At 38.3% G+C, this 15,974-nt stretch overlaps 2 protein-coding genes across 8 annotated transcripts in view; both read right to left on the bottom strand.

The window, feature by feature from the left end:
- The window catches only part of BRCA2 (BRCA2 DNA repair associated), a 73,072-nt gene that overhangs the window by 53,696 nt on the left and 3,402 nt on the right, over nt 1-15,974 (bottom strand). Inside the window, exon 2 of the mRNA XM_044441620.1 lies at nt 11,789-11,793. The gene's annotated coding sequence lies outside the window, so the exon portion shown is untranslated. The remainder of the gene's footprint in view (nt 1-11,788; nt 11,794-15,974) is intronic.
- FRY (FRY microtubule binding protein) overlaps nt 6,096-15,974 on the bottom strand; it is a 181,151-nt gene continuing 171,272 nt past the window's right edge. For 5 of the 7 annotated variants that reach the window (XM_044441610.1, XM_044441615.1, XM_044441611.1 and 2 more), the window contains 4 exons: nt 12,979-12,996; nt 11,222-11,332; nt 9,195-9,397; nt 6,096-7,496 (listed from right to left, as the gene is read on the bottom strand). In XM_044441610.1, the coding sequence (XP_044297545.1) occupies nt 7,238-7,496; nt 9,195-9,397; nt 11,222-11,332; nt 12,979-12,996 (591 nt within the window). In that variant the 3' untranslated portion in view covers nt 6,096-7,237. The remainder of the gene's footprint in view (nt 7,497-9,194; nt 9,398-11,221; nt 11,333-12,978; nt 12,997-15,974) is intronic. The other 2 variants (XM_044441614.1, XM_044441613.1) reach the window with 1 other exon arrangement.

Raw genomic sequence — 15,974 nt, forward strand, 5'->3', positions numbered from 1 at the left:
TGCCCCAGCCTTCTAGCTCAGACCTAAGCTGTTTTGAAGGGAAAGCCATGGCAGCTGCCAAGGAACCTATCAAAAGTGGCTTGCAGCCTTCCTACTGCAAAGAAGGATGGAAGCATAGGTGTTAATTTACTGTGCTGACAAACATTGCAGATGGCACTCCATTGGCTTCATTAATCAGGCCAATTTCTGAGGTCCGTTTCCAATTTTTTATTCATATTCTTCCTATTACCCCTACACTGAACCTGAGGTAGCGTATTTAGTCTCCTCACCTTTCCGTTATCACAAGTGATGTGATGGTAGGTTGGACTAAGTCTGATTGGCCCAAAGTTATCCAGTAAGCTTCATGGTAGAGTTGCAGCTGGACAGCCATCTGAGAGGGATGGTTTAATGTGGAGTTGTGTGTTGATCAGGGGAGTGAACCCACTGGTCTCTATTGGCCACTTCCAACTCTACTCTTTGATAATTCTATATTAGAAGTAAAACTAAACATTTGAACATGCATCTATACCATAATTAGAACTGTTAAAGCTCAAAGTAATTTTGCAAATAGTATTAGACTGCCCCTAGTATTACCAGGATTCTCATATCAGGCCTCATTAAAGTGTTTGTTATGCTAATGAGATGCTTTTTGTTGTAGTTCCTAGAACAGAAATACGGCTATTTCCATTGCAATGGTTGCAAGACCAGATGGGAAAGTGCTTATGTATGGTGCATTTCTGGAACCAATAAGGTATAGTTAGCATAAAAGTGGATAATTTGTAGAGGATATACTTTAGTAGTCAAAAGTGTTTAACTAGGGTGGAAAACTGGTTAACAACCGAAGTATTTCTCTAACCTGTTGAATCTTTTGTGCCCTGTTTACAGCAAATAGCTGTGCTTTTGTCTTTTAGATACCACATAATTGTTTTGTTTTTGGTTTTTTGCTGCAGCTGACTTATCAAAACCTAAGCTTTTTTGTAGATGAATGCTGAAAGTGTAGGCTTTAATAAATCTTAGACCTTAAGGTGCCATAAGACTCGATCCTTTGACTAGAATAGTATATGCAGTACCAAATGATGTAGCTCTCATTGCTTGTCTCATTCTGATTTTTATTAACATTTCTAGTGTCAAATAGGGGAAGAAGAGAGTTTTCTTGTTCACTCGTAACAAATGCCAGTATTAGAACTTCTATTGAAAGTTGTATTTTGAAACACTGAATAGAACTATTTCCTTTGACTAAAATATCAAACACAATTTAAGACATGAATGGGAAATCTTAAATATACTAGAATCATTTTAATACAATGTATTCTTAGGGGCTTAATCAGTAAAACCCTTAATTTCTGCTCTGGGTCAGACTGTAAACTTGGTTTTCTTAGTGAGTGGATAAATCTATAAGAAAATCATGTGAGACAGGAAAATTTGAAATTACTGAAATTTTCCATTCTTGGGGGTTCAGGGGTCTGCTAATGGCAACAACCTTAATTTTCTTAGGTTTACTTTAAACAGCTCTGTCGCAAATGCCAGAAGAGCTTTAATCCTTATAAAGTGGAATCGATTCAGTGCCATGTAAGTAACACTTCACCTAAGATGTATTTAGCAAGTTAAAATACCAGCATTTTAGTGTTGAAATAATGTCTTGTAAACATCTGTTTCACTTCCTTTGCTGTTATGCACTAATGCTGGCTATAGGGACAACTGTAAGAAATTCCACAAACAAGCAATGCAGCTTTTATCTCCTGCAGCAATTGACTTGCATAGCTGCATAATAGATGTGGATAAAAGTTTAGATTTTTGTAGCATTGCCAGTGGTGCTGTGAGAATCTAATAGCTGGATCTAGCAGCATTCTCTTGTATATTTGATAACAGGGATCTTCCCAGGGCCGAATTTCCTGTTTATAAAAAATGGATAAACCAACCAACCAGATTGGTCACAGGTTTGCCAGTTTGTGCCTTGATACTGCTCCATTGACTGCTTCAGTGGGTCTCTTACAAAATTGTAGGGCCTGGCAACTATTTGGCTCTCCTCAGAGTAAATGCATAGGATCTGAGCCAAAATGACCCAGTGGATACAGGTGAATTTGTCACCCATTTGGAAAATAGTATTATAGAAGCAAAGGTATAGTGTTAGGTTTTCCTAAGCGAGGGGACTGTATAGGTAAGGTATAACTACAGTGGACTAAGTAACTTTTATGAAGAGGCTTTAATTTCTGTTTGCTAATTCAAGTATGTTATCCCAAGATTTGTTCAAAGACTCGTTGCTCCTGCCCCCAGAAGAAAAGACACATTGACCTCAAGAGGCCCCACCGTCAGGAGTTGTGTGGCCGCTGCAGAGGCAAAAGACTGTCCTGTGACAACACCTATAGCTTCAAATATATTGTCTAATTTCTCCTGATTCCTAATGTGTGCTGTTCTTGCATTTGGCACTATGCACTTTGTTACTTATTTCATAACATGGGTTTGACTTTAGGCTTCTGACCTGGCATTGGATAACGGATTAAGGATTTTTGTAAGGGTAGGAAAAACTATTTGTAATGTATCCATTTACCTTATAATAAAAATTGAATTCTAATTATACTGTAAGTACTCCCTTTAGACATATGGGGAATGTTCAAAGTGAATGGGAGAGCTAATATTGAGGTAAAATAAACATGAGGAATTGGAAGTTTAGAGATTTCTGTATAGTAAAACTAAATTAAGTAGAAGTATATTCTTTAGGATACATCTTAGGAAAAAATAAACATTGGATACTGGCTTTCAGAATGTTTGTAATATTAGTTGGAGGATGAGCTATCGTATGTTCCATTATGACTTTCTAAAGAGATGAGGGAGAAAGAATAAATCAAGCTCTGCAATGGAGAAAATAATCATTAAATGAAATCAAAGCACAGTAATTCTAATGTGAAGCTCTTTTGCCAAAACTAAATGGGATCAAATGTCTGAGCACAAGCCATTTTCAGATTAAAATGCATCAATATCCATTTGTGGCCTCAAGCTGTCTTATAAGCTTGGAAATGACTGCAATGGCTAGACACGCATAGCATGACAACCCACTGTAGGTAACTTTGTGTTCATGTTGTACAAACTTAGGCTGTCCTAAGCCCCTTGCCAACCAGTGGCTTTTCTTTGGACTCGTACCCGCATTGCATTGTTGGTGTTGTCTGAGCTTGGGCAGCTAATATCCTTGTGAGTACAGGAAATTGGCATGTGAGCCATTTGGTGTGGAGGGAGGGAAGTGTCTGCCAAACTCACCTGGTCCACCAGTAATGACAGGTGCCCCACTAGTGCCCAAGCAGCATGCAGAATGACTCACTGGCTTTATGTCTTCTGTAATTACTTCATACGTGCCACAGCCTTTTAAACTTTTTTTAGGCATTGCAAGTACAGCAGGCACCAACCATGGACAAGCAAATAGGTTCATTTAGTTTACTTTTCACTCTTCTTGATAGTGGTCAAAAGATGAGCTGTCAAGGAAAAGCTTAGTGCAAGTAAAATCTGTGCCTGTAAAATAGGGTGGAGCCTTCCCCATCTCACGAGACCTTCTGGGCTTTTGGTTTCTTGCACTCCTACCTTTCACCCTCTCCTGAGACTAGGTGATTGGGAAAAGGAAAAAGTGCCCCTCACCACATTTCCACAAACTCTTCTAATACCTGTAGAAAGTAAGCCGCTCTGGAAAATGATTCAGGCAGGGCTATAGTTTAGATGGGACTATATGGATTGCATACAAAGAAAGTTCACAGTTGTAGTGTAGAAAAGGCATAAGGAATCTTTAGCTAGCAGGGGATACTAGATGAGAGATGGGATGAAGGAGGGTGGGGCAACTCATGAAGAGCCTGATGTTGGGAAAACTATGGTTGTACCAACCCTTGATAACTCAAAGGGTCTAAATAGATCTTTTCCTCTCCTTGCTTTCCCTTGACAGCTGTCAAAATGCAATGCAAGATGGATGTTAATAAGTTCTCATAGATAAGTTGTACTGGATCCACTCGGCAAACAGTATAGATCAACTTCACCTTCAGTCAGATTGTAGGGTTTGATTATGTTATATCTTTATTAGTATTTACAATGGTCTTTTATTTCTCTGAAGCAAATCTAAACTCTGAATCAGGAATTAGCATGTTTAAATTTTTAGAGACTGGTCGAAGGGCCAGCATTGTAGTTTCTAAATGAAAGGTTTCTTAATATGCTTCTATAACATAATATATAGCAGTAATGGTTTCACTGTTATAGAAAGCATGTGCTCAAAATAGTGCATGAAACTAAAAAGGTCTGTGAATATTTCTTGCAACTTGAGTTCTTTCCTCTATCATTCCAACTAGGTACCTTAAGTTTTCCCTAAATAATTAAATGTTTTATCTCAGAACTGTAATGTCAGACACACTCATGAGATATAGGACATAATTTTCAAAGCACTTCTATTCTCCCCACCCACCACTACCACCTTTATGATTTTTTCTGTGGTTGTCTGTGTTTGACTTGTAGAAGTGGATTTAAAGATTTTAGAAGCTTTAACACTGTAGAATCTGGTATGTAGCATCATTTTGTTTTACTTGCTTGAAGCCACAAACCTTGAAGATAGCCTTTGCAGGCGAAGTCCCATTGACCTGAGGGGACCTGTTCTTAGAGAAAACAGGTTTAGGATTGTGTTGTGAATGAATTTTGTAGAAGAGGGCACATTTAAATCGGATGGGCAGTTTAGCCTGAACATGCGTGGTGTTTAGAAATTCATGAATCAGCAAAACTTGGGTTCTGACTCAAGTTGTCTTGCACAAAAATTTGTGCTTTTCCCTCCAAATATGTATATGTATATGATGCATATACATATACATCGATTGTGTGTATTTTTAAAGTGTGCGCATTTTAATCCCACTGATTAAAGTGTATGCATATTTTTCAAGAGTTCACATATTCAAATGAGTATGAAAAAAACAGTTGTGGCATGCAAATAATATTGCAAGTTCAGCCTGATCAACTCTTAACACACTTGTGCATAAATGAGTCATAGTTTGCTAACTTGCTGATTCAGTCCAAGCCTGTGTTTAATCTGAAAAGTGTGAGCTGAGTAAATCCTGATTTAAAAAAAAAAAACTAAATTTTTTAAAGCACATCCCTAGTGCTGAACTAGACTATGTGCTGAATATTGCCTTCTGCCAGGGCTTTGAACAACCCTTATTCCATCTGAGATGAGGTTGTGTCTTTTCTTCAGCAGTATCTGATCTTGCCTCCTAGTTCAAATCCATCTTTTCTTTACCCAGGCGGGGGAGGCATGCTTCTCTACATGTGCACATCTCTCCTCCTCCCCTATCAGAAGACTTGCTTTTGCTGCTTCCTCTCCCCCCAACTCTTGCGGATTTTGATTACAGGAATTTTTCTGGCTGCATAGATGGAGGGAGAGAGCCTGCATATGAGTGGGGCTGTGGCTACTGTCTGTCCAATAGGTGGAAACAACTAAAGGAAAAGCAAAGCAGCGCAATGCCTAGTGGGACTGAGGCCTGCAAAATATTTGTATCTAAAGTTCCTGAGTTCAGAGTTATGGCGAAGTCCAACCAAGCTCTGAATCACTACTAGTTGGGGCCAAAGGGATTTGCAAGCAGGGAATTTATTTTTCAGAAGGCTGTTCTTCACTGTATAGTCAGTTCCACATCTGTAAATAACCATACCAGTATTAAGCCTGCATTTCTGCTCAAGTGCATATATGGTTACTGACCTTTAAAAAAGGCCATCTGAGATGGCAGCATGACTGACTATTCATAATCACAGCTTTTGCTTCTATTAGAAACACAAATAATGCACATTCTTTGCATGTCTCCCACAACAGCAAGTGCACACACTGTGGGTACTGCATCATGTTAATGTGCCCAAAAACCGGTAGTTGCTTTTGAGAAAATCCTAGCACAGCAGTGCCTCAGAAACGGAAGGGTCTCCTATTAACATTCTTATTACTTTTAGAGATGCTTTAAACATACCAAATATGAATCAGCTGTTTGCAGGTAATAACCTTGATGAACAGTAAGCATGTACACAGCACAAACTGAAAAAAACTAGTTTTAAAAAGCAAAGAGGTGATAACTTCTGGCAAAGTTCATTCCAGATCAATTAGAACATACACAATCATGTTTGTATATAGGTATATATATTATAATGACTTTTATATTTTAGTTAGATAATCCTGATCAAAATTTCAAACAAAATGTACTTCACAAAACCTTTAAAGTGTATTTACAGAGTAAGTGACACAGACTATGCTGGAAGAAAAGTGTCTCAAATGTGCAAAAAGATTTTCATGCACTCATTTAACATTTGACAGCAGTAAGTGCAAGAAAAAATCAAAGACTTATGTTACAAATAAAATTATTTAAGAAATGAGAACTGAATTTGAATTGTACTTAACATTTTCACTGTTAAAATCCAAATGTATGTTAAATTCCAAATACATGCAATGGAGCTTAAAAGAATTTAAATTAGCAATGTGATGTTTTCCTATAAAATGGCAAGTTATGCCAGACCAGCCATCATTAGGTAATATAAATATATTCATAAAAGCAACCCTCTAGTAAAAAGCAGCCAAAATCTTTTTTTAAAAAAATCTTCCTTGTCCATTCATAGGTACTTTGGTCTTAATAACAGACCTTTTGCAACAGGATGTAGTACCTTCCAAGACAGTAGCCTAGCAACATCAGGAAATGTACTTCATAGCAGCTTGAGATTTTTTCCTCAAAAGATACAGTAATATTTAAATTACAGTGTACATTAAACTGTAGTTCTTTACAACCTCTTTCATATACACACAGGCTCTCAGCTTTTGAACTGACAGTCTTTCAGTGTCCTGTCACTAGCTTCATTCTGCCTATTTTTAAACTTGGTCAAAGGAAAAAAAATGTACAAGATTAAAAAACAAAATCCTTAAGTGAAGAAAAGATTGCACTTTTGCCATCCTAACATAACTTTCTCGAAAGGAAGTCTTGTACAGTGTAGTAGTCTTTGGTATGCATGGAAGTCACTTCTTCAGTAGTGAATTGCAGTTGCCCAGTGAAATGCATTGTCTGTGCAGCTCAAAACAAAGGATTCTATGCTACCTTTGTCCTTACAGTCTTGCTACACACTGAAAACTCTGCCCAACTCCTTTTGGAAAATGTAAAGGTAACAAGACTGACTACAACTTGACCAAGTCTTTCTAAGGCCAAGAAGGCACAGAACCACCTTAGCCCAGCATGGAAGCAATCCCAACTTGAATGGGAAAGAGGGCGCAAGGCTTTTGTCAGAGACTTGTGCCGGAAACATTGGAGTCTGGAAGAAAAGTATTGATCACTCGGTAACTTTGAGCTCTCCGAATCATGTCCCGGATCTCTATGTTCAGCTCCATCAGTTTAGTACAGATTTCTGTCAGGCTTTGGTTAGAGCCCACCAGTGCATAAGTGCCCGACTGCCCTAATGTCTGGTGCCGGAAGTAAATATTCAGTAGAGTCTGGACCTCATCATCAGAACTGCTTCCAAAAATATCATTGGGCCATAAGCTCCTGCAGTAAAACAAAAACATAAGCCATTGTTTTAATAGGCTGAATGCTATACAAAGAATAAGTTCCTTATAGTCAACGCTTCCTGTAGTTGCACAAGAGTCATTTTGTGTAACTTTAATTGAGATAACATTCTTGACCTCATTAGTTATTTGTTTGCAAGGGTATAAATGTAAGGTGACAGTTAAATGTTCTCAACTTGTGCTTATTCATATATATGGACTTGTGACTCCACCCTTACTCCCGAAGAAACAATATTGTGGAGGCAACTACAAATAGAAAAACAAGTTAAATGGGAGGTAGGGAGACAGCAAAGGCAACAAGTATCCAACAGCCTGCTGCTTTTAGGCAATTAACATAGTTCTAGTGTCGGTTCTAGAGCAACGACTTGTCCAGGGAAAATCTGTTGTGTCAACTCACAGTACTAGTATACTTGTGATTGCTTACACCAATGTTAACTGCATAAATGCAGAGACTATACTGGATACTGCCCAAGGTATTTATGCAACAGGCTATGATGGGAATTCTCAGCCTGACACTCAACACTGAACCTCACTGAACTAAGCTAAGCTGAAGACTGTAAAATCTCCTAATTATGGGCCAGAAACTAAACAGAAAAGAAAGGGAATGGCTCAAAGGTTCACATCTTACTAACTAGGAAAATTAATTCTTTGGTCACTGTTAAGCACCATTGAATGTTAATAACTTAAAAGCTATGGGATCGGGAAAGAGCTAAATAACACTGGGAATGAGACTGCACACTGTCCTCTGACCTAAAACATGGAGGACTCAAGAAGAAACCATTCCTAAGAATCTGTCAAAGCTTGATTTTAGAAGAGTTTGAAGCGGACAGCCACAGCTCAAATAAACAGGAGAAACATCTTTGAAGTGCAAAGTGTATTCATGCTCTCTGCATTTTGGAAAGAATTTCCTTTAGCAATCTCATCTAGTTAATGAGATATGAAAGCATTTCTCCACTGAAGATTGGCTATTATCCTCGAGCCATTGAGTCTGAATATGTTTTAGCATTTTTGAGAACAGTTTTTATTCTGCTAACTTAATGCATTTATGATACAATCCTGTGGCCCATATCCTCACAGTAGATCTAAATTGAGGCACAGTGGTGGCAGGTCTCCTTGCTGGGAAGATGGTGTGGAAGCTGGCATTGTTCTATCTATGCCAGTTATAAGGGTAGTTGAGTGTTCAGTCTTCAAAATCACAGCTCCAAAATCACAGGATCTCAGAACCGAGGCTCCAGAGAATCCTGTGATCTCCCAGACAATTTTGGGAAGCCATAGGACTGTACTTTTACTGCCTTTCCCTTTTAGACTTGGGTTTTGTAAAAAGGTGTATGCTAGTAGGAACTTTTTCCATTCAAGGCCTGCAAAAATTAATATATGCAGTACTAAGGCAATGTTTTTTTTATCTTTTCACTTCAATGGTGTATGCACAATCCAAGTTCTTAATAGAGTGTGCTTTAAAATCATTATACCAGTAGATGGAAATAATGTAGGGATAAGGAAATGAATATTATACTTTGGCATTATCTCTGACTTTAAAGGGGTTCGGCTAGGTCAAACAATTTAATCTAAAGCTGCCTGTCTGAGTTTAGCTACAGTTTTCCTTTATGCATGTTTTCAAAACTACAGCCTTTTCAGAGAGAGAATTAGAGGCCATATCAGTCACCTAGCTAAATGTTACCTGCACTCTCTTATTTGATATAGAGCTTTTCCAAGCTCATTGTTTTTCAGACACTCCAGCATGGACTGAATAGCTACTTCTGTAGAAGTGAACATGGGTTCAGAAGTACCACACTCTATAATCAATGGTTCCATTGCAATGGCAGCACTAGCTTCCTTAAGGTTCTTCTTTAACTCACTCAGCTCTCGTGACATGTTCAGCAGCTGTTGAAGAAAGCAGAAGTATATTTATGAATGCACATTTTGCCCTACTTGATATTAGAATTATAAAATTAATTAATGGGCAGTAACAATTCCCTTTTTTCAGCTGGGAGTTTCATTTTTCCGCAATGCATAGGTACAAGATGCATATGGAACTCAATTTCTGAGCACACTGTTGTTTTGATAGTCTGTGTGACTTCATGTTATGATTAACATACTTAGGGATGCAAATTTGTCATTCACAATGGAAATAATTTCACTTCATTAAAGCAGTATTATATTACAGCTGTAGTAGAATATGTATAAAACACACTGTTCTTTTCACCTACCTTCTTAGCTTGCCTTCAGTTTAAGGGACATCTATATTAATGTTTATATTTTTGTAACTAGTTCTCAGAATGTGGCAGGATATGGATAAAAAGAAAAAAAATCTTTCAAATACTCTGGGATGAATCCAGCAACGATTAATCATGACCAAGTCCCATTGAAATCAATGGGTCTCAGTCATTTAGTTGCACTTAAATTCCACTAGTCTGAATGTGATCTGAATCTCAACTGGCTCTTACTGGATTTATACTACTGTGTATATGCAATTTACAACTGAGGTGGGGGAATTACGTTATGCAACCCCTTTTTTTGATAGACCTACGTTTTTATTATAGAAACCTGATACTAAATTTTTGTATTTCATAGAATCATAGAATCGTAGAGTTGGAAGGGGCCATGAAGCCCCCTTCATGATTTACTTAGAGTTAACATTTAATGATCATGAGACACTGCCACAATAGTAACTAAGCTAGATCTCATTTTTTTTTTAGAAGAATTGGTTTTAGAAAAGGGCTACCTACAATCTTTAAATTCAGAGGACTATATGCATCTGCAGCAGGGAATATTTGATTATGCCCTAATACAAGTGTTTTTCGTAGTGTTTCTGCATGACCATTTTTTAAGCCAATGTCTTTCCACTTGATTATACTTTCACTTCTGGATGCACAACTTTGGGGAAAGTGGCTGCACTTTCCAAAAATATTAGTGCCCAAAACTTATGTGGTAGTCACATGCTCCTATGCTTGCTGCTCCACTTTTGGAGTTCTCATTGCTGCCACCTCCTTTTTTTTTTTTTTTTTTTAAAGAAGCAGGAAAAAAAGTACTTTTATAACCTTCATCTACCTACCATTTTGTTTTATTTTATTGCTTGGCTATGTACAGTCCCAAGTAGTGCATTAATGCTCATACCACCAAATGGCAAAGAGCACACCTATTCTATTATCCAAAGTATAACCCTGCCACTTCAGGAATCTTCAATGTATACATATTCCTCTGAAACAAGATATTCTATATGCACACACACATAGCATGGAGGGCTATATATCATGCTCTTAGTGCTGGGATGGGAGCTTGTAAGCATAGCACACTGAGGTGAAGCATGCTTTTTGGAACATGCAGCAAGACCAGCTGCTTATTATAAACTACCATGCACTTACTGAAATACTGTTATTGAAATACTGAACTACAGTGACCTTGGTTCAAACACCCACTTTCTCAGCCAACGGAGTTGATAAAGGCACATGGGGAGAGTAAAATTGTATGTTGCTTTGAACCCAGAGAGGAACAGCAGCATATAAATGTAAGCAAAATTCTCCTTTTTGGTGGCTGAGTCTTTCCTTTTAATTAAATCAAAGGGATATTTATGCATTTTGAAGTTATCATTCATGATTTCAACTAAGTGGCCTCCATTTAAACAAGATAAATTGCTGAATGAAATCAACAACACACAAGAAAACAGCAATTATTTCAGCAAAAGGCTTGTGTCTTTTTGCTACATACCTCTGGCATTGTACTAACTTCGTGCACTTGTCCGATGAGTTTACAGTACGACTGAAAAAGCAACAACAACTGGAAGTGCAGCTTATATAATCTCTGGCACAGTTCCAATTGCTAAAGAAATAAATTGTAAAGGGCAAGTTATTAAAAAAAAAGCAACAGCCTGACTGTTCCATAAGATGCTTTGGGAACAGAAGTAGAAAACTGGGTTACAAATCAATGCTACAAAAAGACCAAATTGTCCCTACACATGTGAAATACGAGGATATCATGAGAAGTGTGTGTCATCATTGCAACAGCTGCTTTGGTTTCACAAAGTGACTAAGAGGCCAATCCATGAAAGTCCTGATATCAGCAAGCCATTGTCTTTTGGCTTCAGTTCCTCACCTTCAATATGAGAATAATGTTAACCTATCTATAGGATTGTTGTAAGGCAGGGATGGGGACCTGTTTTGGCTCAAAAGCTGAATTGGTTCTGGGGGGGGGGGGCATGTTGAGTGGCCTTATACACCCTTTGCTGGCATGTGGCCTCTAAATGTGATTGGGCAGACCTCATATGCACATTCATACTTGCACTTATTGCTGCTCTTCTGCTGCAGTCTAGCTTTAAAAAGCCTTCACTGGTACCCATTTTAAAAGCCAGATTGCAGGCGGAGGGGATTGGTTTTTCAAGGTAAACCCTCCCCATCAGTTCTTCCCCACCAATGGAGGCTTTAAAAGAAAACCTAAATACAGTGTGGGGGTGGAGGAGCAAGGAACCCTTTATTTCTGATCATACATAAGGCAGGGAATGTGGCAGGTAGGATGAGGGACCTTGGCCTGTAAGCTGGGCATTCCCTTTCCCACATATAAGAAATGTAAGATATGAATCTCTTTAAACACTCAAAAGTGCCTTAAAATGTGAATATTATGTTGTATGGAGATACATGTCTCTTTCATGGTTTCAGCCTTAGTAGCTGAATACTGCCACAATGAATTTTAAATTCTACACATTTTCCTGAACACAGTTTGCATCAATTTTACAATCTAGTGGTGGCATAAAATGCAAAGAATGGAAGAGTTGTACATTTGGGCCAAGTGATCACAAAGGCTGTATTTTGATGTCACATTAAGCCATGAAATAAGAAGCAAGCCTTGCACAAATCCTGCCCCTTCTGTGTTAGCTGTGAGGAGGCATGTGGAAGGCACTTCAGTTTTAGTAGCCAGCACATTTTTGTTTCACTCAAAATAACTTCAGCCCAAATAACTATTTATAATTTTATCTATGCTTTGCTTGAAACAAGCCAAAATCAAACCATGAACTATAATGCTATTTTGTTTTGACAAACCATAATTAAGATTAGATTAGTAAATACACAGCATGAAATTGAGGCTGACTTCATTTCTGTAGAGTCAGTTTAGATGCTACTTCTTTTACTGTATCCATCATTTTGGCTTTTTCCTTCACAAGGGGACTGAGGATTTTGACTATTAAATAAGGCTGACTTGTGCTCATATAATCTTTATAATTCCACATTGTATGTGACATATTGTATGTGACAAGGTCAGAATGTATAAATACAGTAAGCTACATTCAAGCTCTTCAGGGAACTCTGAAATAAAATACCATTTGAACATGTATTACTATTATCATACATAGCTTCAATAAGGAAAAAAGACAAAGAAAAAAGGGGAAAACATGCTAAGAGTTAAAACAATGAACTAAGATGCCTTAGTCCATATTTGAATGGACAAAGAATATGAAAGAACATTTAACTTACTGCAAGAGATTCCATTTGCTACAGCAAGCATGGCATAGGAAAAAGGAAAGGAAAGAAAGTATAGTGTCAGTGTAATGCATGCAATTGAAAAAGCACAGCCATCTTTACTAGTCCTGTCAGCAGTATTAGCATGGCTTGTCTTTACTTGCTAAGTGATTCAGAATGTATCAACTGCACAACATGCAAGGCACCAAAAGCTTAAAGACTTTAATAATTGTTGCGCTAAAATAATTGCTGCCATCATCTAGGGGTTTGAACACAGCTATTTCTAAAAGCCAGTTTTAGCTATACCAAAAATAGAAGGTTGTACACCTTACAAATATACAGCTGTATATGTAAAATAGCTATTTATATGAGATTATTCTCTTAAAGGTTAGCCATGACCCTACAAAATTACTCATGGCATCCAAATCACTAACACAAATAAGGGTGGAAAAAAGCTCTGTTAGTGGTAGCAGATAACATACTACATCCTTTTTACTGTACAGCCTTGATCCACAGATACTCTTGTAAAGCAGCAAGTGATACAGTGCAAGAGAAAGCTCCTTTCCCCATGCCAAAGAGATGTTACAGAACACAGGAAGCTGCCTTATACTGACTCAGACCACTGATCCTTCTAGCTCATTATTAAAAACTAGCAGTGCCTCTGTTTCGGACTGCAAATACAAAGGTTGAACCTGGTAGTTTCTGCATGCAAAAACAGATGCTTTTGCACTGTAGCACAAGCCCCCCACAGACTTTTGGTAGCTGTTACTAGCAAGGGTAAAGGAGCCAGTCCTTGACTAAGCCATTCCCAACAGCTGATCAGTTGTGTAAGAGGTGAGTGTTCACCATCTGTTCAATAGTGTGTCTGATTCCCTACATGCCACTGGCAACACCTATTTCTAAGGCTGCAGGGAAATATATGGGACAGTAACTTGTTTGTGCTTTAGAATCACCCTCACTAGATGAGATTCATGACCTTCAAGCATGAAGAAGAGGTTGGTAAAAGCCTGAATGCATATTCATTTTCACCAATAGTAACAGTCCCTCTGCTCCAAATGTTGCTACTTTGCTATCCTTGTATTTAAACTTCTCAGTTTCACAACTGGATTATGCTTTATAACTAGCTAAAATAATTGTAGTTCTTTACCTAATTAGCTTCCCATAATTCCAATATACAACCCTATTGTATATTCTATAGGAATATAAATAGTTTTTCTTTTATTAGTAAGTACTAAATGCTGAACAATCTTTGTTTTATACTTAATACAATTGGAGAAGAGCTAAGCACATTCTGTTGACTCAGAGAAGCTTATTATAATATTTCAAGGGTCAAAACGTGCTCATATCCATCATTAGTTCCTGCTCAGTCATCTTAATACCTCTTGGATTGTTTTTTAAAAGATTTTAACAGTGCAAAATGGAGACTGTTCATGTGCATAAGGAGCTTCACTGACTTGCCCACTTCCAGAAATGAGTGCTTGGGGAATTACCCATGGAAGTGCTAAATTACCATCGTGCAAGCAATGAAGGTTGCTTGGCACAATGAAATTAGTAGGACTGGCTGTGTGCCCAGCAGGGGTCTGATAATGGAAGGAGAGAACACTTTTAAACGAAGTGAGGATCTGCAGCTGCTGCCAGCCTCTTGGTCACATGTGGGGCTTAGAGATATCAGTAAATTAAGATGGTGATCAGCTGCAAGCCAATGCTTCCCTCTGCAGTGTACCCAACCACCAAATGGGGGGTACACAAAAAAGGAACCAATGTCCCCACTGTCTGGTAAGCTAGGAAAGGTGTTTAAAGAACAGTGAAAGGATGGAGGCAGCAGTGGTAAGCCAGCAGGAAGCCATGATGAAAAGCCTCAGAGCAGGAAGCAGTCAGAGAGAGGGATATATATATGGGGGGGGGGGGGGCTGAGAAAGAGAAATGACGTGAAAGAAAGAGTGTATGTGTGATAAACTGGATGGAAGAAAAAAAAAGATGAAGTTAATGAGTTGGTGGGCAGAGATGGAGAGAGAAAAAGTTTGCTTTTTATGGAATATGTTTTTGTTGATGCACAACTCTTTGAGTTAAGAGAAGGAGTACTGGAGTTCCCCTCTCCCTGCTGCTCAGTCTTCTAGGCAGGTGGCTAGTCTTTTGGGACTAGTCATGCTCTCATGGTGGCAGTTTTGCAGTGGATTTCTTTTAAAATATGTCCAAGCACTCAAAAATTTTTTTACACCTATCTATCTCATGAAGAACATGGCAAAGGGGACCAAAGCACTTCCTCCATCAGTTAAACTACTACAGGTGCTGTGGTTGGGTCCAGATTTTCATGAGGGATCCAGTAAGTTATAGTTCCATGGAAGTGAACCTTTCATCTGATGCAGCTTTCCCTTCAATGGAAAATCTGCATGAGTCAGAATTTTATTTTTCCGAAACTCTTAGAAATACAGGAATAACCTCAGATTTAGAATCTTCTAATTATAGGGCACTATAGTCTCTGCCCCTGCCCCATCCATAACTGCCTCCATGATCTAGTTCAGGAAGTGCTTTGCTTTCTTTTCCTTTCTACAATTATATTGAATATTGTAGAAGATTAAGAAAGCCAAAGAAGGAACTGTTAGTTCTATCTGACAGCTATATGAAATATAGTTCTGCCTCCAGAAGAACATCATGCCAAGGAAAGGCCAGCCTGGTCCCTGCTTCCATCAAATAGAAAAATGAGAGAGAAAGCCTCCCTCTTTTCTCCTTTCTCTTTCCACTCTCCTTTGTGTGAACCATCTCTCTCGTTTCTAAGCCAAGGGTGAGACCTCTTTTCTTCTACTGATGTGAGCTATTTTGGGGCATGTTTGCCCAAGAAGTGTGATTAAAATAAAACAAAGAGTATCTAGGGGTAAGTGACCTGACATCAGAGCTTGGTGATAGGGTGCTTCCAGGTTTTGCCATTAGTGCATTTATACTGCAATTTGTAAAATTGTATGGGGGACTCAGACACCATCATTTCCCATTCATAACCTCCTGTGTTTTCCCAC

The sequence above is a fragment of the Varanus komodoensis genome, unplaced genomic scaffold (assembly GCF_004798865.1).
Source record: "Varanus komodoensis strain SLA01 unplaced genomic scaffold, ASM479886v1 scaffold4, whole genome shotgun sequence".
In the NCBI taxonomy this organism is placed as follows: domain Eukaryota; kingdom Metazoa; phylum Chordata; class Lepidosauria; order Squamata; family Varanidae; genus Varanus; species Varanus komodoensis.